The 24352-nt window shown below is 42.0% G+C and overlaps 1 protein-coding gene across 1 annotated transcript in view; it reads left to right on the plus strand.

The window, feature by feature from the left end:
* Window positions 1-810: 810 nt before the first annotated feature.
* Window positions 811-24352, plus strand: part of LEMD3 (LEM domain containing 3) — a 46262-nt gene continuing 22720 nt past the window's right edge. The window contains exons 1-4 of the mRNA XM_015820867.1: window positions 811-2339; window positions 6686-6714; window positions 7253-7316; window positions 11113-11180. Coding sequence (XP_015676353.1) covers window positions 821-2339; window positions 6686-6714; window positions 7253-7316; window positions 11113-11180 — 1680 coding nt within the window. The 5' untranslated portion in view covers window positions 811-820. The remainder of the gene's footprint in view (window positions 2340-6685; window positions 6715-7252; window positions 7317-11112; window positions 11181-24352) is intronic.

Here is a 24352-nt window from a genome sequence, read left to right on the forward strand (position 1 = left end):
AGCATTTAAATTTGCCATGTCCTTTTTTGCCGCAGATGTCTGAATTTCGGATTAAAACGTCGCAAATAAACTACGCACTAGATTCAAAGAATCAATACGTTTCATTTGTTCCAATGGAGAGTGCGAAAGCCCTTAAGAAACCAAAGTGAATTTTAAAGGGTGTGTTCCGATGTTAACAACTAAACTCTTGTCTCTTTCATTCCTCCTCTCCCCTTGCTTTGGGTGGCCCTAGGCCACGGTCTAGTGCGCACGCGTCAGTTCCTCCCGGCGGAGATCAAAGAGATAAGGAACATGGAAGGTTCAGACAGCCATTACTCCCTGGTTTCAGTAGACACCAGTATATGCACGGCAAATGAAAATGGGGAAATCTGTCCTTTCTGAAAAAATAAAAATGGATAGATTAAAAACTTCCTCTTTGACAATTTTTGAAGCAATGTTTTCTACTGTGACGAAGTTCCCACTCCTCTCTCTGCAGTTCAAACTAAATTGAATGTCTGGTATTGGTAATTTGAATGTCAATCAAAAATTCAGGAAGCAAAGCATCCTATCATATCTACCTATGATAGCCGTTATGATGCATTTAAACTCATGCTAATTATGTTAGGGGAAGGAGAAAGTTTTGAATCCTGTAAAATGGGCAATCCACATTTCTAATACATTCTTCTTATGCATTTGCGGCCCCCAACATGGAGGTAATTGCCAACTGCAGTCGCGGAGCCAGAATTCTATTCAGGGAACGGTTAAGACTATATCCCCTGGGCGGGGACAGGAGCTCGGCGCGTGGGTAGGAAGCGGCCACGGCGAGTGTTGGAGAAGGAAAATGGCGGCGGCCACTGCCGCGCAGCTCACCGATGAGGAGCTTTTCTCTGAACTGAAGCGATTCGGTTTCTCGCCGGGACCGGTGACGGAAAGCACCAGGCCAGTCTACATTAAAAAGCTAAAGAAATTGCGAGAGGAAGAGCGGACGTCCGGGGCCCACAGCGCTGTAGCCAACAAGACCCGGAACAGTAATAACAATACACCGGGTGCAGGCGGCGACAACGGCTTGGGAGCTCGGTTGGGCAGCCCCGAACTCTTGTCTTTGTCCGGAGTAATTGGCGGGGGTGGCGTCCGGGCCCGCGCAACTCCCTTCGGTGGAAGCGGTGGCAAAGTCCTGCTGGGCTTCAGTTCTGACGAATCGGATGTGGAGGCCAGTCCCAGGGGACAGGCTGGCGCCGCTGCCAGCCAGAGAGAACGGGGTTCAACCTCACGTCGGGACCCGAGGCCTGCAGGCGCGTTTGGCGCCGCCTGCCTCAATCATAGTGCCTTAGCAGAGTCGCCGGCCCGCAGGAAGCCCAATGCCTGGTGGGGAGCGACGACTAGACGGGCTACGGTCCCGGCAGAGGCTTGGAAGCAGACGGAGGGCGGGAGAGCGACCGGCGATGAAGAAGACGCCCAGAAAGAGAAAGAGGAGACAGAGCCCAGGCGGGAGCGATGCAAGACCCGAGCAGTGAACGGGAACAGGCTGCTCGCCTCCGGCAGCGCAAATATGAAGGGAAAGTATTCGGACTCGGAGGAAGAAGACGAGGTCGCTACCCAGCTGGGGCTAACAGAGGAATCCTTTACTCGCCACTATGTCTGCAGGAAGAATCTTTGTAAATCGGTCAGCCCCTTCTCCGCTCGCAAAGGTATTGCAGCCGGCGACTGCTTGCTGGAGGCGGGTCAAGGGCAAGGCTCTGCGGTTGGCAGTAGCTTTGCGGGGAATGTCAGGGCTGCCGGCGGTAGTAAAAACGCCGAAAGAGCGGACAGGCGAGAGGATAAGGAGGAGAAAGAAACACTAACAGCCGGAGGAGATGGCGATTATCTGGACTCGAATCCAATTGCTCCCCGTTACCGCGGCAGTTCTTCCAAGAAAACCACTCAGCTGTTATTGCAGCCACTGTTACCTGATATAGACCATAGCAAAATAACTGACTCCTTAAGCAGTAGCAAGAAACCAGCCAACAATCATATTCTCTCTGATGCAATTGGTGGCTATAATATTGAACCAAGCATTTACAATGCTACCAGCAGTCTGGCTTCAGGTGCTACCACCTCAGCATCCACTAGAATTAATCACTCCAATCACACAGGTTCCAATCATACATATTTGAAAAATTCTTACAACCCAAAGCTTTCGGAACCTGAAGAGGATCTGTTGCAGCAGTTTAAGAGAGAAGAAATATCCACCACAGGAACTTTCAGTGCTCATTATTTGTCGATGTTCCTCTTGACTGCTGCATGTTTGTTCTTTCTGGTGTTGGGATTCACTTACCTGAGAATGAGAGGTTCTGGAGTAGCTGAGAATATGAGAATTGAGAGTAAGTATTAGGATGAAGAGCAATGTGACATTTGAGTAAATAAGTGCTAAATTTTAATTGGGAAGCCTTATTGTGCTCAAGTTATATATTATACTGATGTTGACTTTTAAAGTATATATATATTTAATGTTGATGAAGGGCTGCTTGTAAGTTAATTTATTTGGCTACATCTTTGGATTGTGTTTGACACTCAAAATATGATATTGGTTAATGTCATTTAGAAAGCTGTTTTATTTATAAGATTTTCAAATGAAATATTTTAATTTATAAATGTATGAAAGAATTATATAGTATACATGTTTACATTGCAGCTGTATAATCAAAATACACAACTCCTTGTACTCCTTATGTAGTAGTTTGTAATGCATTAAATCAGGCATGTCAAACTCCAGACATCACACGTGGGTGTGGTTTTGTAGTGATGCATCGGGCCCACTGGCCTGCAGCTTGACATGCCTGCATTAAATGATCTAGAAGCTAATAAGTTTAGCACTTATTCCTCTGACTATATCCTTTGAAGTGCATTTTCACATCAATTTTGATGACTAGTGATTTCATTGCATGGAGTTCTGGAAGTTGAGGAGAGACAATTTTTTAAAACAAGCCTATGTTTGATTTTACTTTAAGGGGTTTTAACAATTGAACTTCTTGAGCAAAATGAACTAGTTAACTTAAAGCAGTACTAATATGTTTTTGATAAAGCACGGTTGACTTCAGTATATCTGCGCAAAAAAGGAACTTTATGCAGCCTTTTCCTTTTCCCAACTCAAGACAAAGTAGCATTCTCAAGTGAATTCTTACAATTGAGTATTAATGGTATAATTCTTGGTTTTGAAAATATTAGTTTACCTTTGTTGTTTTTTCATGTGCTTTGTTTTATTATTTCAAATTTTTAAATGTTGCTTCCTGATAAGGGAAACATATTGCTTCATTTTTTAAAATTTATGATTAGCATAGTAGAAAGATGACTTAAAAGTTTAAACCACAGTTCTTAATTTACTGTTTGAGTCTTCAGGTGCATAATTATTTACAGAGATGAAATTATATTTGGATTTTGCATTGCTATATGCACTCATTTTAAATTATTACATATATCTTCTCTTAATCTAGAATTGTCTGTCCAAAGTATTTGGCTTAATAAATGAGATTTTAGAACTGTAATTGAATCTGTCTTCTAGTTCCATTGTGTCAATTGAGAACATGAAAAAAATGTCTAATGCAGTAATGGATATTTATTACTTTCCTCCATGAGATCTCCTCTGTTGCACTTCTTTTCTTTGGTCTGCATTTGAATTTGTTTCTGTTTCAAAATGAGATATCCCCATATCACCACCTCCTTTCTCCCCTTTCCTTTCTCTTATCTTCTTATCTCTTTTCTTATATTATCTTCCTGTCTGGTGAATTGTTCTTTATCCATTGGCAGTTTCCCAGACTATTTTAATCTCATTCTTTTTCATGATTTCTTGAAATAAATGTTCCTGGATCCCTCTATAACTTAATTGTGCTCTTCCCCCATTTTATCCAGAGCTCTTAAGGTAGTTGCCCTTCACAATTGATTTCTTATTTATCTTCCAGTGGCCTTCTTCTGTCATGTTAGTCATGAGTTGGAGCAAGTCATTTAACTGAAAGCGGTTTTTCAAGTTCTTAATGAAGTTCTGGTGGCTGAGAGCAAACACCTTACAATGGCCCTACTCCTTTTGGATTTCATTCACTTAAGCATCAGATATTGATGCCTAGTTCCTTGGAAACAATTGGCTAAGCACTTGATTAGTTTGCTTTTGTCTTCCCATTTTTATTTTTTGCAGTACTGGATGGAGGATTAAATCGGACATTCCAAATATCAATCTTGGTTGCTATTTCAGTTATTTTTTATACTCTTGTTTTGATTGTCCTGATTCATGATAAGGATTTTCAGTCATTACAGTGAGGATTTTCAGTCATTACAGTGAGACTGTAATGCTGTTCCATTATGGTCAACCATGATGGACTATTTCAGCTTGGTGCTCTTTCTTATTGCCTCCAGTTAAATATGGAAAATATAGAGATTGTTGTCTTTCAACTCTTTCTCATCCTTTGCTGTGTCCTCAATTTGTCTCCAAAACTCCTGGATTGCCCAGTTTCTTTTAATTGAGCTCTTAATAATCAGCTGACATTGAAAGAATAACCATTCAACTGAACAAAACCATTCAACTGAACATACATATTCTTAACCCCCTCAAGTTGTCTATTCCTGCATCCCCAAGGCCTAGAGGAAAAGTCATGCTTTTTTTTAAATAGACATTTGCAGTTAGGTAATGTGAGCAGTATGCTAATCTCCAGAGAGATGTTATTTTAAGGAGTAGGTGCAGCATCAGGGAAGGCCTTTTCCTGGATTCCAATAGATGACATTTCGTCAGTGATGGGACCCAAAACAGGCCAATCTATAGGATATATAGGATGGGTAGTGCTGTGAGCCATAGTAAGTCATTCAGTAGCTCAGCCCTCTGCCGTGTAAAGCTTTATACATTATAACCAGCATCCTGAAGTCAAATGGTAACCACTGTAATGCATATAGCAGTGGTATTGACATATAAATAGTCTTCATTTATTGACGACATTTGGGAGCAGCAATTCAATCACTAAGTGACAGGGTTGTAAAGTGAAAAGTCACTTGACCATGGCTGACATACATCAACTCCATCAGCGATTGTTAAGCAAATCACCGTGGTCATTAAGTGTGATGTCTTGTGACTACAACTTGTGACTTCCCACTGGCTTTCTCATTGACTTTGTCAGAAACCAGCTGTGAAAGTTGCAAAAGGTGAACACATGACCATAGGATGCTGCAACAGCTGCAAGTTCAAGGACTGGTTGTAATGTCCCTGTTACTACTGTTATAGTAAGCGAGGGCTATCTGCAGTGGGACTGCTAATGCTGCAATATTTTTACTGTTTGTCTCTTTTGAGTGGTTTTCAAAGGCAGTCCCACTTATAGGATATTGCAGTAACCCAACAATGAGTTGATCAATACATGAGTGACCATGAGGAAGCCCTTAGTGCCGGAATGAGCATAATTGATAGAAAAGATGTACCTTTACAAGGCCTTCCTAGAGTCCAGGAAGTTCGTCAAATAGAGTCCCAATTCTAGAATAGTTCAGGACCAGAGATGAAAGACTGTGAGCATTGGGAGAGCTAAGTCAGTGTGGCAGGGATTTAATCTGAGCCTGTTCCTTCCCATTCAGACACTGGGACAAGACTTTAATTGCACTTCTCCCTATAATCCTGCTTTATTTTATATTTTATTGGGCAACGTTTTCTTTTCCCCTTTCCAAGATCACGGACTCCAGGATTTCAGGAACTTGCCCCATTAATACTAAGTTGACTTCTTTCCTTTGATACAATAAGTATCTGGTGGCCTTTATAAATGCTGTAAATATTTTTTATTTGGCTAGTAATGTGAGGCTTGGTTATTTCATTGTTTTATCATGACAATTGGTAGTTTTCAAATAAATGTTTATTTTGTGTGATGGAGTATTATAGGACATTTTTAAAATATGTGTGGTGGTGTTTCACTTGTTTTTGTTGAAAGTGTTGGTTTTATTGATTAGCTGATATAAATAATTTAATTGGGAAACATAATTATTGTGTTCTCTTTTTGATATGTACTGAGTCTTGGTAAAAGTGCATAATAAATTATTACTAAATAAGATGTTTAACTGTAGGCTAGACTGAGAAAACAAAAATATTTTGGAAGAAGGCAATAACAGTGCTGTTGCCAAGAAAATAGAACAGGTGTGTTTATGAAATCACCAGCAGTCAAGTATGTTTTTAAGGTGATTTTAAATGTATGTTAATAGTTTAACATTTTTAGTTCAAATTGTAGACATTATGATTTTGCCAAATAGACAACTTGCATACAAAGCTCAACAGAAGAAGCCTAACTTGTTATAATATCTGATAATTGCATTTTATGTTCACTTTCTAAATTTGTCTACATTAGAATAATCAAATACGACTGTTACTAATTTATTAATTTAGACATCAAGAGTGAGAATTTGTATTGTCCTTGAGAATTATATCTGTGCAACTCTATATGTGGTTATATTTTGCATGCTTTTAAAATTTTTGACTTGTATGAGAACTTTTATTTACTAGCAATACATATTTTGTTATTTAAATAAGGACTACATAATGGAGATTACCAAGATATACTACAGAGATGCTGGATATCATTGAGACATCGACCTGTTCTGAATTCTGTCATTCTGCTGCAAAATGTGATGATGCATTTAGGAGCTAGTTGAATACTTCTGTAATATAATTACAATAATTGGCATATTTAGTATATCAATTGTTTTTCATTTATAGATAATAATCCAACCATTGGGGAACCAAAAGTAAGTATGAATTAATAACTTTGGTAAGCTTTATTACAACTCTTATTTAAATTACATGGATTATTGACTTTAAAATTAAGTAAATTTACCCTACAAATTTTGCTGGTTGTATGATATATCACTTATAAGGGATTTATATTTTTTGAAATTATTAGTGATTGTGAAGAAGCCTACAGAAGTTGATATGTCTCTCTGATAACAGAGAATGCACATCAGAACATCACTTAAGTCATTTTATATGGAATTTATGAAAATTTCAGAAATTTCAGAAATTAAGGTACATCTCTTTAGCAGTCTGCTGCTTTTATTCTGGGTGTCTCACAGCAAAGAAATTAAAATCAATAAAAGATAAAAATAAAAGATGGCAAGTTTTACTTAGCGAGAATTCTCACACATCATTAAAGGCCTGGGTGAATTGCTCACCCATCATATGCTATAAAAATCCTAGTTGAAAAATACCATTTTTGGATATAAATAGTCATAGAATTATGAATGATTTCAGAACAAAACATGTTAATTCATTTTTTTAATTTTCTAGGTAGACAAACCAATTCTCATGAACTGTTTATATAGACTTCATGAAAAGTTGGCTCAAATGGCAGGTAAGTCTTTAAAATTAATACATAATTTAATTAAAAGCATTCAAATGTAAAGTATTTTGATACTTTCAGGAACAAAATATGAGACTAAAAAATATGAATTTCTTACCTTTTAAAAATAATTTTATTAAAAATAATTGCAATAGTAACAATACAAGCTAAAGAAAGAATAGAAAGTAAAAAGTCAAAGCAGAAAAGAATAGAAAAAAGTATAAACAATTTTAATAACTTTACTTCCTCTTAATTGATAACTAATGATCTCTTCATCCTATCTCCCATCACATTTCAGACCTGGGATCAGCAAAAGTCCATTAGGGTTGCCAGAAATAACAATATATCTATTTTAATCTTGATCAAATAAACCAACTTAGTATTACTTTCTTTTACTTCTAACAATCTTAATATTTAGTCCATTCAAGTAATGTCATAGAACTTGATTTCTTTTTTACCACTTCTCACGAGATTAATTCAAGCTTTAACAAACCTTTCATAAATCCAATATAAAAGAATTATCCAGATTTATTATTTGTAATTCTCTTTTGATTTTTAAAGCATCAACCAATTTCTTTTGTATATCGAATTAAACATCTTTTTCCTTGTTATTCTTGTAGCTCGTCACTTGTAGAACCACATTCAATGTCAACACTGTCTCAGTCTTGACAGATAAACTTGTTCCTTTTCTTCCAAAACATTTTTGGACCTAATCACACTATTTATTGATATTAACTTCTAATCCTATTTTTTCAAAAGTATCTTTTAATATTTTCATTGTTTCCATATTTTGTATCATTCTGTAGCTTTTAATTATATTTATGTATTTTTCTCCTTTAATTAAAATCTTTTTTTCTAGTGTTCATTTTTAAAAAAAATGTTTATTTCTTTTATGCCTTAGAATAAATTCAAAACAAGCTGATTTTCCCATGGGAAGGATTCTTTATATTTAATTCCAAAATCTTAATTTCAAACTTATGTGGGCCCTTAATCCATATATAACTTTTTAACATTAGTCTTAATTGACTTTTTGCTGTTTATTTCACATTTTCTAAGTTCTTACTACCATATGTAGTTAACGTTTTCATATAAGATTGAAGGCAGGTTTGGTGGTTAGACTTGTCAGTCTAAAGTTTTCTAATAGCTGAAAAGTAATTATAAGCAATATCTGTATGTTATTAGAAAAGAAAGTATATGAACTCAGTGTCATTTTAAAGTCACTGACTGCAGTTTGAGTAAGATGGCTATTCTCTCCTCTCCCAGAGCTCAGAACCCACTGTCTTATTGTCTCCTCATGAGGAGCAACTGGAGTCTGGAGTACTTGTGCTGATTTCCCATCCTCTCTTTGTCGGTCCTCTCTTTGTCTGCAGAGGTTCAAAGAGCCCATCAGTTTGCCAGCAATTCATTCTTTGCAGTGATCTCCAGCTCCATTTTTTGTTATACTATCTTCAAAAGTCAAATTTCTTACTAGATTTTTGATGTAATACAAGACACATTTTTGTTAATTATATTGTGAAAATATAATTTAAATGAAAATTAAATTAAAGAATAAGGTGTACATGTTGGATGGAGACGACTATAGAAAGCTCAGTCCTTAGTAAAGCACTCTCTTTATTACAACCACTTATCAGTCCTTTTAAAGACTTAATACCACTGATTTTGAGGAAGAGCAACTTACCTTGTGAATGTAATATTATTTAGTTTATGATATTTGTTTAAATACTAGTAGCTCGGGTTGATAGCTGGGCTATTGGTTTGATCTCTGGGCTTGGTAATTAGGTTGCAAATGTTTCATGTCTGTTCGAGGGGACATCTTCAGTGCGGTTTGAATTGTGTTCAAACAACATCTTCACAGACATCCGATTCATGATAGAAACCGAGAACAACAATGAACTGCCATTCCTGGACATCCTTGTAACCAGAACCACCAATTTCTAACATCTGTATACAGAAAGACAACACCCACAGACCAAATCCTCAACTTCCACAGCAACCACCCCAAATGCTATAAACAAAGCTGTGTCAAAACACTTTTCAGAAGAGCAGAATCCCATTGCAACACCACAGAAGCCAGATCAGCAGAACAGAAACACTTATACAGAGTCTTTGAGAGAAACGGATATCCACGAAACTTCATCTGGCGATCCCTAGACACAAACAACACAAACGCCCCAAACAACACAACTACAACAGGAACAGCAACAACCAAACGAATCACAATTCCTTACATACAGAACATTTCAGAGATAACAGCAAGACTACTACGCCAACATGACCTCACAGTAGCCTTCAAACCAGTTGCAACTCTCAGATGGACGCTATCAAAACCTAAGGAGCCAACAGAAAGAAATCAAAGATCAGGCATCATATACCAAGTCCAGTGCAACTACTGTGAAAAGAACTATGTGGGCCAAACAGGAAAAAAGCTATTTACCAGATTGCATGTGCACTCCCTGGCTATCAAAAGATACGACCCATTGTCCCTCATGTCTGTTCACGAGGACTCGGAAGAACACAAGTTCGATCTAACCGGGACCACAATTATAACCCAAGCAAAGTCAAGGAGAGAAAGAGAATTCCTCGAGGCCTGGTTCTCCACCAACCAGTGAACAGACACATTGACACTGACTCTGCCTACCAACCACTGATAGCGAGAGAGCTGCTTCAACTGAAATACCAGAAGCAACATTCCAAACAAACCGAACACAATTCAAACTGCACTGAAGATGTCCCCCTGAATGGAGACGAAACATTTGCAACCTATTTATGAAGCCCAGAGATTAAAACAACAGCCCCTATTTAGTTCATTTATTATTATTTAGTTTATTTATATATTATTTAGTTTATTATTTATTTTTCTTTTTAAAGAAAAAATACTTTTTTCAGTATTTTTTTTTGAAGTTGCTGGTTCTACAGACATGAATCCCATTTTTTAAAAAAATGTGTTACCTTGTTTTTTTAATTAACTGAAAACATTTATATCATAGTAATTGACTAATCTGTAGATGAAAAATGATTATAGTTATCTGCTTTTGAGTGAGAGATTGTGGAAGATTGGTAAAAGAATGAAAGAGAGTATACATAAACAATTGAGATAGCAGATACAAGTCAGATTGCAGTTATCTCATAAATGCAACATAGCCCAAGTGGAATGTCTATGGAGATTCTCTATCATCCATTTTGAAAAAGCACTTTTAGGACAGCTCAAGTGGAAAGAAATCTGGAAAGAAGCATTTCATATAATTTGAAGAAATTTCACCTTAAACAAATTTGGATAGCCTTTGCTTCTTTGATCTTGGATGATTGCTGGGGGCTTGACAACATGTTTTATTACTCAATTAGAATAGTTAAAAGTACATCTCTTAGATATTTTGAGAGAATTAAGTTTCCCTTTGCTTTTGTAACCAGATTAGCATGCTTTTATATTAATATCCTAATAGATTATGAACAATACAGTATTACAGAACTACATTCAGATTTTATGCACTGCAGGTAGAATTTGTAAACAGATATAGATATATGCAATATGATTTTCCCAATTACTCTCTCATCAGTTCCAACATGTAGCCTAAATTTGCTCTGCTAAATTGCCCTACCCATTCTGTCACTATTAGATGGAATACCATTTTTCATTTTTATAAGATAGATTTTGTTCCTACATACCTATATGTAATATAAAGTGCTCTCTCTCTCTCTCTCCCTTCCTCCCTCCCTCCCCCCCTCTTTCTCTCTCTGTCTCTCCCTCTCTGTGTATTATATATATATATATATATATAAAATACAGTAAATAAAAATGTATTTTTCCCAGGTGATCATGAATGTGGAAATTCTGTAAAGAAGGGTCTTTCCATCCAAGAAGCTGCTACTTATTTAAAAGTAAGTAACATTAATTTTAAAATGTATTGTTTACTTTTTAAAAATTATTTTAAAAACCTACAGTTAAAAATACTGATAGTATATTGCATGAATATATTTGCTTGTAAGAAGTCATTTTGAATTTTTAAGTATTCATATTTAAGCAAAAGAAATATCAAATGTATAGGCTTTTTTAAAAAATTGTGTGTTCTTGTCTGATCAATTTATTCATTATAATCTATTTGGTATGGTGATAAATTAATAGGCCTAAATTCTGCAATACTTTTAATCTGTAGCTCTCTCTCTATATTAAGTATGTGCAAGTAACCCTCATTTTAAAGACATATTTATTTATTACATTTCTATGCCACTCATCTGACTATACATTGATTCTAGGTGGCTTATAATATAATAAAAATTAAAAGATGCTAAAAACAAAATTAGAATAAAATATTAAAAGTTAAGAACCACAATAATGGACAACCTGGGGATGAGAATCTTCTCTACTCCATTAGCCACCCTCAATGTAGCAGGCCAAGCAACAGAACCAAGTTTTAGGCTCTTCTGGAAGGCCAGGAGTGTGGGGGTGGATCTCATCTCTGATGGGATATTATTCCAGAGGCTAGGGCCATATATCTCCTTATTATAATTTCATTATCCAGATGAAGATAGGGACGGGATATACAAAATGTTTTATTGTATTTTGAGTGCAAAGTTTCACAGAACACCTGCTCTGAGTACAAAGTCCTGTTTTAAGTACAAAGTAACTATTTCAAATGTTCTGGAAACATTTTGGCCTGCTGTCCTTCCAGTTTGAAATACTTCCCAAAAGTTTGAAATAGCACTTCTATCTGCTTTGCCCTATAATGAGCAATTCCACCTTTAAAATATGATATTTTGTAAAAATCCATTTGCCATACATTTAAAAGTGAAATAGTTTGTATATCTTTACCAGAAACTATAAAATCAAAGTCCATGATATTTTGGAATAAAAGCTGTCTGTCAACCTCCAGGTGAAAAGCCCAACTAAGAAAAAAACCAGAGCCATTAAGTTTTTATTTATTTATTTATTACATTTATACCCCGCCCTTCTCCTGGTGGACTCAGGGCGGCTTACAGCCAGTTTAAAAAACAAATCAATACAATATACAAAATTTAAAATATAGTTAAAAAGAAATATTAATATGGGCCTTTTCTTCCTTTTTTAAAAAGTTATTTAAAAACCAAATTTAAAATCCCCTTAGGCCAGTCCTGCCAGCTGAAATAGCCATGTCTTGAGGGCGCGGCGGAAGGAGGGAAGATCCGGAATCACCCGGATCTCTGGGGGTAGTTCGTTCCAGAGGGTGGGGGCTCCAACAGAGAAGGCTCTCCCCCTGGGGGTCGCCAGCCGACACTGTCTGGTTGACGGCACCCTGAGGAGACCCTCTCTGTGGGAGCGTATCGGCCGGTGAGAGGTAATCTGTGGCAGAAGGCGATCTCGGAGGTAACCAGGTCCGATGCCATGGCGCGCTTTAAAGATGATAATCAACACCTTGAAGCGTACCCGGAAGGCCACAGGCAGCCAGTGCAGCTCGCGCAGCAGCGGCGTTACATGGGAGCGACGAGTCACTCCCATCACCGCCCGCGCGGCTGCATTCTGGACTAACTGGAGCCTCCGAGTGCTCCTCAAGGGGAGCCCCATGTAGAGAGCATTGCAGTAGTCCAGGCGGGAGGTGACAAGAGCATGGGTAACTGTGCGCANCATTGGGGTGGCCTGGGGTGGAGATGTACAGCTGAGTATCATCAGCGTACTGATGGAAATCCACCCCAAAGCCACGGATGATCTCCCCCAGCGGCTTCACATAAATATTGAACAATAAGGGGGAGAGGACCGACCCTTGTGGCACCCCACAAGTTAGGGGCCTTGGGGTCAACCTCTGTCCCCCTGCCAATACAGACTGCGTGCGGTCGGTGAGGAAGGAGGAGAACCAACGTATAACGGTGCCTCCCACTCCCAGTCCCACCAGACGCCGCAGCATGATACCGTGGTTCACAGTATCAAAAGCCGCTGAGAGGTCCAAAAGAACTAGGACAGAGGAATAACCCCTGTCCCGGGCCCTCCAGAGATCATTCACCAATGTGACCAATGCCGTTTCCGTGCTGTATCCCGGCCTGAAGCCCGACTGGAGCGGGTCAAGATAGAGTTATAGTTGAGCAACATCTGTAGGGCCACATATATGAAGTGTTGACAGTGTGTACAGCTCAGTGTGATGATGTGCCTACCACAACATTGTTTTAATATTGGTATGTGTATAGGATAGAAAAAAATCTGAGAGAAGACATTGCTGCTCTAGTTATTTAACTTGGATTCTGTTTAATTATGAATTACCTCGCTATTACAATCAATTTAATTTAATTTCACAACACATGGAGGTCTGAAGATTGGTTCAGAAGGCTGAAATGCTTAGTATGCAACACCACATCTATTATATGGACAGGAAGACTGTTATTCTAAAATTTCAGTGGCATGTTGCTGGCACCAGCAGCTCAATCCCTGCAGCCTGCAAACATCACAGTGTGCTTGCAATGTTATAGTTAACCTTCCTGCTTTCTGCATTACCACCAATTAAGATAAATAGCTGTTTACATGCTGCAGTGCATTTGTCTAGGTAATGAGATACATTATCTTTTGAAAGAGGTTAAGTATCTGTTCTGTTAAAACTAGCATTCAGAAAACATCAGATCTTTATTGCTATCAAATGAAGACAACAGTACCATGAGTAACAAAAATTTCAAATAAACTCAGAAGAACTTCAGGGACAAGCAGCAAACAAACAAGGTAATGAAGCAAACTGGTATTGCGTATTCTTACAGTGTAAGGGTGAATAAACCTAGCCTTGCAAATCAATCCGAGTTATTCCAGTTAATTTTGAAATGCAATCTGATCATAGACTTTAGGAGGGGAAGAATAACATACAAGTGTGGTTTGTGGTGGTGGGTGGAGTCTCAAGAAAGAATAGCTTTGTCAGCAGATTCCCTAAATTATCCGACTGGCTGGGAAGATACCTGGAAGAGGTCAGATTTGGAAAGACAGCTGCAGAATCTGGAGACCTCTAGAAATGTCACATATTTCCTAATGGAAATGGAAGATGGGAAAAAATAATGATAGAGGGCCAATGGTCTGAAGAATAAATGAGAGGCAGAAAGGAGAAGGAGAAAAAAAAATATGTGAAACAAGTTGCCGGAGATGATGTAAAGCCTAGTACAGAATGCACAACTTCAGAAGATCACAAAGATCTTGATGTTTTAACCCAGAACATGCCTCATTTCTCACACACACACAAAAACATTCTGGTTGAACACGTTCCCTTCAGATCTACAGTTCTTTAAGTTAAATCCTGCAATGGAGATGCAACACAGTCTAGCAATCCATAGTAATGGTGGTCTTAGTCTAGCTTCCACAGATTCATTTCACCATGCATAACTCCTTCATTAGTGTCCTGATAGCATCTGTACCTTAACGAGCATAGACATCAGAGCTATACTTTTGTGATGCATGCACGTCTTCTAGGTTCAGGCAGACCACAAAGGAGGTAATAAACCTTGGCTTGAGAGAGGACAGGAAGAAAAAAGACTTCCAAGCTGAAAACAATGTTTTGCAAAGACTTTTTATTCTCTGTTCACTATATTGTTTTCTTCAGTTTGGGGAGATAGAATACAGATTAATATTTTTCTGACAGCTAGCAGTGTGAAAAGACAAATCCCAACCGAAACCTCAGGAAAAATCAAGTTTAGCTTAGGGTTACCTTAGCCTCTTGAGCCAAGCCTTTCCTTTTTCCAATTTTCTGTAATTCTGCTAAATGTAGGCTTCTCTTGCCCTAATCTTATTTTCACCTGCTGTTACCTTATTCCGGTTAAGAGAAGTTCAGTAAAGATGACTGAATGAAGAATATACATTACAAGAACTAGTAACCTAAATTGAGAATAGGAAATTAGAAATCACCCAATATGTCCTGAATCAAAGAAAGGTAAATATTATATGACCCAACACACCATATCTGTGTTTGACCTGAAGTGTTCCACTCTGAGGCCACCATGACAGAAATTTTGTTCTTGATTTTTCAAATCAAGGACAACATAGCCTCTTTAAAAGGGTTGGGGGGGAGACTGACCTTGGCTCCACACATGGGAAATATATTTAAACCGTAGAGTTACTCAGAACATAGAAAAGGCCCAATAGTCAGAGATGATAAGCGAACAGGATTTCCACTATTTTTAACTTTAGAGCAGTTATACTATATCAGGGGTCTTCAAACCTGGCCCTTTTATGACTTGTGGACTTCAATTCCGAGAAGTCATAAAAGGGCCAAGTATGAAAACCCCTGTACTATATTAATAGGGTTAAATGAGAACCAGTTTGGTGTAATGGTTAAGACATCAAGCTACAAATTGGGAGATTGTGAGTTCTAGTCCCACCTTAGGTACAAAGCCAGCTGGATGACCTTGGGCCAGACACTTTTTCTCAGCCCAACTCACTTCATAGGGTTGTTGTTGTGTGGAAAATAGTAGGAGTAAGATAGTAGGAATAAGGTATGTGGGATATATTTGTCACTTTCCCCTCAGCCCTAGGAAGGAGGCACTTCTGAAAACATTACCCAGAAAACTTCAGGGACTTGTCTAGGCAGTCTCCAAGACATGGAGATGACTGAATGGAACAAAAAAGGAGGGGGATGGGTATAAATACGATCAGAACTATGATGATATAATTTTTAAAAATTATATTATCCCATTTTTTAAAGTCTATTCCCTACCTCCACAGCTATTTGCCTTAAAGAGCAAAAGGTGTCTTAAAGAAGCTGAGTTTGAAAAGAGACTAGTGAAAATCATCCAAGTTCTTTTATTTATTTCTCTGCATGGCTAAAGATAGAATTTGCTGGTTGCTATAGATTAGGTGTTAGCAATATATGGCTCTTCAGATGTGGTTTGATTCCCATCATCCCTCACTTTAGACCATGGTGGTTAAGGCTGATGGGAGCTCAAGTTCAATAACATCTGCATAACCACTCTCGTGTAAAGCCGGTTGAAAAGGAACAATTTGAACAACTATCTCCAAACCAGGGCAAAAAGAAGGCCCTATAAACATTGTCAAAGGGCAAAAAACAAATATATGTGGTCAAAGACATCCTGCTGTATTGCCTTTCAAGAGATTTAAAACTACAAATAAGCTAATATACCTCAAGTTTGTTTGTCTGCAAAAGCCACTTTAACAATAATATATGGAATGAATAAATCAACATAGAATCTTTGTGAACTAGCTTCTTTTACAGTACAATCCTATAAATATAAATATCCACTCGTAGACCCAACTGAGTTCAATTGANCCCTGGAGACCGAGTGGAGCCCTGAGGACCGGAGCACCCACAAGCTTGTAAACAGCGTGTGCGTGCTCCCCAAACCCGATATGGTCCTCTGCTCCCGCCATATCTGCCCCTCCCACTGACCGTACTGATCACACCACCCTCCCTTAACCCCCCAACCACCTCCCTCACCGTTCTAATGCCGCGTCCCTCAGACAGGCCTCGCCTTGGCCTCAGAGAGGCATCCCCCATGCCCCCCTTGGCCTTCCCTGTACCCCCTAAAAATTTCTTAAAACACCCCACTAGGAAAGCTCTCAGTTTTTTCCTTTTCAGTTCCCTTTTTGCTTCCCTTCTTGCTGCGCTCCTGTCCACGTCTAATGTAATCTTTATTGAGCAGAATCATTTAGGTAGGTTCAAAGTGAAAGCTAGCTCTGAAGAAAAAGCGGGAAAGAAGCAATTAAAAGAATGAATATTCTCCTCTCCTCTCTGACAGTTCAAGTCACATTGCCCAATACATCTCTTTAATTGTTACAGTGAGGGAAAACATTATTTGATCCTCTGCTGATTTTGTATGTTTGCCTACTGACAAAGAAATGATCAGTCTATAATTTGAATGGTAGGTTTATTTTAACAATGAGAGACAGAATGACAAAAAAAAATAAATCCAGAAAAACGCATTTTAAAAAAGGTATAAATTGATTTGCGTTTTAATGAGTGAAATAAGTATTTGATCTCCTATCAATCAGCAAGATTTCTGGCTCCCAGGTGTCTTTTATACAGGTAACAAGCTGAGATTAGGAGCAGTCTCTTAAAGGGAGTACTACTAATCTCAGCTTGTTACCTGTATAAAAGACACCTGTCCACAGAAGCAATCAATCAATCAGATCCCAAACTCTCCACCATGGCCAAGACCAAAGAGCTGTCCAAGGATGTCAGGGACAAGATTGTAGACCTACACAAGGCTGAATGGGCTACAAGACTATCACCAAGCAGCTTGGTGAGAAGGTGACAACAGTTGGTGCAATTATTCGCAAATGGAAGAAACACAAAATAACTGTCAATCTCCCTCGGTTTGGGGCTCCATGCAAGATCTCACCTCGTGGAGTTTCAATGGTCATGAGAACGGTGAGGAATCAGCCCAGAACTGCACAGAAGAATCTTGTCAATGATCTCAAGGCAGCTGGGACCATAGTCACCAAGAAAACAATTGGTAACACACTACGCCGTGAAGGACTGAAATCCTGCAGCGCCCGCAAGGTCCCCTTGCTCAAGAAAGCACATGTACAGGCCCGTCTGAAGTTTGCCAATGAACATCTGAACAATTCAGAGGAGAACTGGGTGAAAGTGTTGTGGTCAGATGAGACCAAAATTGAGTTCTTTGACATCAACTCAACTTGCCGTGTTTGGAGGAGGAGGAATGCTGCCTATGACCCCAAGAACACCATCCCCACCTGTCAAACATGGAGGTGGAAACATTATGCTTTGGGGGTGTTTTTCTGCTAAGGGGACAGGACAACCTCACCGGATCAAAGGGATGATGGACGGGGGCATGTACTGTCAAATCTTGGGTGAGAACATCCTTCCCTCAGCCAGGACATTGAAAATGGGTCGTGGATGAGTATTCCAGCATGACAATGACCTACAACACACAGCCAAGGCAACAGAGGAGTGGCTCAAGAAGAAGCACATTAAAGTCCTGAAGTGGCCTAGCCAGTCTCCAGACCTTAATCCCACAGAAAATCTATGGAGGGAGCTGAAAGTTCGAGCTGCCAAACATCAGCCTTGAAAACATAATGACTTGGAGAGGATCTGCAAAGTGGAATGGAACAAAATCCCTCCTTAGATGTGTGCAAACCTGGAGGCCAACTACAAGAAACATCTAACCTCTGTGATTGCCAACAAGGGTTTTGCCACCAAGTACTAAGTCATGTTTTGCGAAGGGGTCAAATACTTCTTTCACTCATTAAAATGCAAATTAATGTATAACTTTTTTGAAATGTGTTTTTCTGGATTATTTTGCTCTTATTCTGTCTCTGTTAAAATAAACCTACCATTAAAATTATAGACTGACAATTTCTCTGTCAGCAAAATCAGCATAAATAATTTTTCCCTCACTGTATGAGAAGAAACTTTGGTTCACCAAAAGAACTCTTCCACAGCTCCAGCTTTCTCACGATGATAAGAACACCTATGGATCCAAAGCTCTCCTCGTCTCCCTCCCCACTTTGTTGGTAAGCTAGAAGAATGCAGTGGTTCTAAAAGCAGTAGGGCTCATAGCTTGACAGGTTTCCCCCCTAGAAAGGAAAGGGAACCTAGAAAACAAAAGAATACAGATCAAAACTTGCTAATCTTTTGCTCGCACCGGCCCCGGCTTCTGGGGTACTTTGCGTGGAATCGCTTTACCAAACAATCTGCGCTTACGTGCTGTGCTTTAACCCATCTAGATTCTGACACTGGGTAACTCTCCCATTGAATTAAATACTGCAGTTTCCCCTTGTGGATTCTGGAGTCCAGGAGTCGCTTAACTTCATAATGTGTTTCCCTCTCCACCATTATCAGGGCTGGTGCTGCCTTCCCGACTGGTCTCAGCGTGAATTCCTGTATGGCCTTAGCAAACTGCAATGGAATACAGGATGCACTTTTCCCAACCACCTTGTCAACTTCAGTTCAACTGTCACTGGATTAATAGCTTTCACTATGGGGAAGTTTCAGATATTTTGTAGACAGATACACTTTATCCCCTACATGGAACGCTTCCTGAGGAGCCTGTTTCTTATCTGCCTGCTTTTTCTGACTTTCAGCTGCCTTAACTAGAGCCTTCTTTGCGTCGCTCCAAACTCGTTGGAACGAAGTCATCAAATAGCTTAGGGTGCTCGAAGATGGGGGCTCTTGGGGGCATTCTGGCATTGGCACAAGCTCCATCCCTGTGGCCAGCTTAAATGGAGTGAAACCAGTGCTACTGTGCACTGCATTGTTCTATGCCACTTCTGCAAATGGCAGCAACTCTGCCCAATTCGTTTACTGGTAGTTGACATAGCAACGCAGATACAGCTCCACTATAGCATTGGTGCATTCCACAGATCCATTAGTACTCAGATGGAAAGCAGAAGAGCGCCCCTGGAATGATCCAATCATTCTCACAAACTCCCTCCAGAATTTGGCAATGAATCAGACCCCCCGATCTGAAATAATTTCTTGGGTGCTCTGTGCAGTCAGTAGATGTGTTGCAAGAACACCTTCACTAGCTTCTGGGATGAGGGGAGACCGGCACAGGCGATGAAATGGGTTTGCTTCGAGAACAAATCTATCACAGTCCAAATCACGGTGCTCCCCCCACTTTCTAGCAACTCTACGATAAAGTCCATTGCTATCTCCTCCCAAGGTCTGGTTGGGTCGGCTACCCATTGTAATAGCCCTGGATTCTTCCCTGGCAGTCTTTTGCTGGCAGCACAGACCGCACATCTCCCACATAGTTTTCAATGTCCTTCATCTTTGGCCACCAGAATTGATGGTTAGCAAGGTGTAGAGTTTTCAGGAAGCTAAAATGCCTGCCTGCTTGGCATCATGGCTGCGTTGCAAAACTTGCAACCACAGGTGGTCAGGAACATACAGCTTGTCCTCCTTCCACGCTAACTCATCCCTCATAGTCAATTCTGCCTGGTGAGCCATGAACCATGGGTGAGTCGGCAACTCTTTCTTCAGCTGCTGGGCAAACGTATTGGGGGGGGGTGAGCTTCTCTCTCTCTCTCTCTTTCCGCCTAGTCGCTTGTGCTGCTTGCTGTCTATCAGGGACGACCGAACTCACCACCTCCTGCCGGGTGCTTTTGTACTGAGGCATATGAGACAGGGCATAAGCTAGGAAGTCCTCACCCCCAGGATGTACTTCAGCTCAAAATCAAATCTTTTCAAGTACTACGCCCATCTGACTTGTTTAGGGGAAGGCTTGCAGTGGGTTTTCAAAGCCTCTAAGTTTTTGTGATCAGTCCAAACTTCAAAGGGGTCTTTACTTCCTTCCAGGAACTGTCTCCAAGTCAGCAACAGCCATCTTACCGCAAAAGCCTCTTTCTCCCACACTGCCCATCTCTGTTCTATTTCATTCAATTTGCGGGATGTGTACGTGCACCGCTGTAAATCCCCCTTGTCATTCCGTTGGAGGAGGACAGCTCCCACGGCCACATCGCTGGCATCCGCCTGGATCACAAAAGGTTCTTCAGGGTTTGGGTGTTTTAACACAAGCTCGGTGACGAACAGCCCCTTCAATTTCTCGAACACCGATTGGCATTCCATTGTCCAGTTCAAAGGCTGATTCGGCTGGGGCTTCTTTCCCCCCTTTCCAATCTTTAACAGCTCAGGCAGGGCAATCTTGGCAAAAGAGGGGATGAATTGCCTGTAGAAGTTTGCAAACCCCAGAAAACTTTGCAGCTGCTTGCGGGTGCAAGGGGCTTGCCACTCCAAGATGTATTTCACCTTCCCCGGGTCCATCTCTATTCCATCGCACAACACGCGGTAGCCCAAATAGTCCACTTTAGATTTATGAAATTCGTATTTAGACAGCTTGGCATACAGCTTAGTGTCCAATAGCTTTTTTAGAACTTGCCGCACAAGCAATCTAAATGTGGATATTGTTAAGATACACTAAGACCCCCTTGTAAAGATGCTCATGTAGCACCTCGTTTATGAATTTCATGAATACTGCGGGGAGCCCCTGTAGTCCAAATGGCATTACTTTAATCTGGTAACTCCTCAGGGGACAATTGAAAACTGTTTTCCACTCATCACCTTCTTTAATTCTCACTTGATAGTATGCCTCCTTCAGGTCTAGTTTTGTGAATTTCTTCCCCTTGGCTAAGTGGCCTAGCGTGTCCTTCATGAGGGAGGGGGTACATGTTTTCCATGCACGCTGTTAATTCCTCGAAAATCCACACATAATCTAAGCCAGTGATGGCAAACCTTTTAGAGGCCAAGTGCCCAAACTGCAACCTAAAACCCACTTATTTATCACAAAGTGCCAGGGCCGCATCAGCATTGTGGTGCCGTCGGGGTGCGTGGGCGTGGCTAGGGTGAGCGTGGCCATCTCGATGTTGCTTGTGGTGGGACGCCTGTGGGGGCCAGGCAGGATTGGGGGAGATCCAGGGGGTCTCTGGCGGGTGGGGCGGTGGGCAGGAGGCTTGTCCTGTGGGGTGAGGCGGAGCAGAGCGGGGTGCCATTGCTGCGGGGCAAGGTAAGGTGAGGCAGGGGCCGGAGCGGCTGCTGCCTGACAACATTGGTCTCCACACACAAAGGCCAGCAAGTCAGGGGCCAATAGCAGCCACAGCCTGCCGGTCCCTTGAGCAGTGCATTCTGGGGCTCCACAGCCTGCTGCCAATACTGGGCCAGCCCTCCAGCAGCAGGCAGAGTAGGGAAGGGGCGAGGCACATGATGCAGACCACCAGACGCACCTACTCCGTCCCATCTGTTTTTGCTTGCGGTTGGAGAGCAGGTTGCTGCTGGTCATCTAGGCCCCCTCGCAGATCTTGCCCTTGGCCCACGCGTGGAGCCTGTACCTTTCGCGCACCCAACACACCTTGGCCCTGCCTCAGGCAGCCGCCATCAACAGCTCGCGCAGGTCCATTAGGCTGCTGCCACCACCCAGAACAGCAGCGCCGCCCAGCACAAAGGAGGCAAAGTGGCCAGCTAGCAAGCTCGAATACAGGTGGTAGAGCACGCCCACACCCAGCAAACTAAAGGCCACCCCAAGCAGGGAAAGCCGGATCCCCATCGGCGCCATGCCCCCCCAGTGCCAGCTAGGATTGCGTGCCTCCCCCCCAATCTCTGCTGGGCCTGGGTGGCCATGATGCTGATGGGGATCCGGCTTTCCCCAGTCAGAGTGGCCTTTTGCCTGCTGGCTCTGGGCGTGCTCTACCATCTTTACGCGGGGCTTCCTAGCTGACCACTTCGCCTCCTTCATGCTGGGCAGGCCTGTAGCTCTGGGCGGTGGCCTAATGGACTTGCGTGAGCAACTAGTGGCCGCGGCGTGTGTGCCTACAGAGAGGGCTCTGAGTGCCACCTCTGGCACACGTGCCACAGGTTCACCACCACTGATCTAAGCGACCCGTCTTTTCTTTAGCGTACTGGGGCCGCGACTCGAGATTTCACGGCTTGACTAAACCCCCTTGCTAAATTCTTGTCAATGTACTCCCTCAGCTCCTTCATCTCCTTTGGAATCATGGAATACATCTTTGGCTTGGGGAGTTTTACCTTGGCAGGATCTCTATGGCACAGTCCGTGGGGCAATGGGGGGGCAGGATGTCACACTCCTCACTGAACGCTTCCAGGAGGTCTCGGTACTCCCTCAGGATAGATTACAGTCCCTCCTTCCTCTAACGCTCCCTTGCTGTGCTCAGGAGTTCTCTTCACCCCCACCTTCTTGGGCTGGTTCCCCCGTGATCTAGCTCACGGCTCTCTCCCAGTAGATTCAGGGTCCCCATTTGGCTAGCCACGGTAGGCCCAGGATCATGTCCTATGCCATCTTTGGGGAGCCCAGGAAGCAAATGGTCTCCTGGTGCTCCCCTAGTTTCAGTTGCACTGGCTCAGTCAGATGGGAAGCAGCCTTGCCCTCTATCAATGAGCCATCAACCTGTTTGAACTTCCTGGGTATTTTAAGCTTCCTCATGTGCAACCCCAACTTTTGCACTACCGCTTGACTAATTAAGCAAAGAGAGCAACCTGAGTCCACGAGGGCTTTAACCACTCCCCTTGCCCCTGAGCGGGATGCCTTGATGCCCACGCTAACCTCAAGGGTCATCTTCTCCCTCGTTCTCGCTTCATAAAGGACCATCAGCGGTTCCTTTTCGGAAGGGGAGTTCTCTATTATCTGCATTGCAGCCCGTGACTTCTTTTTCCCCTCCTTGGGTGGCTTCTTCGGCTTCGAAGGAATCGGGGTCACAGGAACCATTTGGGGCATCGGCATTGGGCACATTGCAGCTCGGTGGCCTTCCTGGCCGTAGCGGAAACACACGATAAGCACATGCTCGGCCAGCTTTGCAGGTGTTGAGGTTGCTGCCGCCAATTGCTTCCTCCCGAAGGCACATTTCTCCTGGACCTTTGGGCGTGGGCTGACACTCCCACTGCCCTTGTACACCGCCAGGTCCAGCTCCACGATGGTAACTAGCTGGTACCAGTCACCAAACCAATTTGGGATCCCTTGGGCTAGACACAGATGGAACAGGTCGCAGTTCAGCCCCTCTCAAAAATACTGGGTCAGGAGCTGATCCAGCCAGTTCCTCAGCCTCCCCGCGATCCGCCTGAAGTCTTGAATGTATTCAACTATAGTCTTGTCCCTCCGGACTTCCAACTCTGCCCCCTGGGTCTGTGCGGGGTCCCCAAATCGGGCTCTGAGGCTGTAGCAGAAAGCGTCTGGATCCACCAGCTCAGAGGCACTTTGTCGTGGAGGGTGGTGAGCCTTTCTGCTGCCTCCCCTTCGAGGTTAGCCATGATGACATCCACCTGAGCCACATCGTCAGGGTAAATCATCTCCATGCCAATCTAGGGGGGGTGTCCAGACTTGATTTAGGAAAATGTCAGCTTTTCTGGGTTCCCATCGAAAATCACCCTCAGCAGTGGAGGTGGCCTGGGTGCCAGCGCTGATTGAGGCCACTGGACCCATGCCCCGCAGTCTGGGTACATCCCTCACTGGACTCCCTCGGTGGGGGTTTCCAACCCACTCCCCTAAGCTGTGGAGCAGGTGCTGGTGGTGAGCTGTAGGCTCTCCGCCCCAGACTGGGTCCCGGCAAGGAAGGTAGCCCAGGCAACAGGCTAACTGCCCCTCGTCATCGCAGCTGCCACTCCCACCGAGTGCTGGGGTGAAGGGATTGGTTT

This window comes from Protobothrops mucrosquamatus, unplaced genomic scaffold (assembly GCF_001527695.2).
Source record: "Protobothrops mucrosquamatus isolate PMUCROS unplaced genomic scaffold, P.Mucros_1.0 scaffold_156, whole genome shotgun sequence".
Lineage (NCBI taxonomy): Eukaryota > Metazoa > Chordata > Lepidosauria > Squamata > Viperidae > Protobothrops > Protobothrops mucrosquamatus.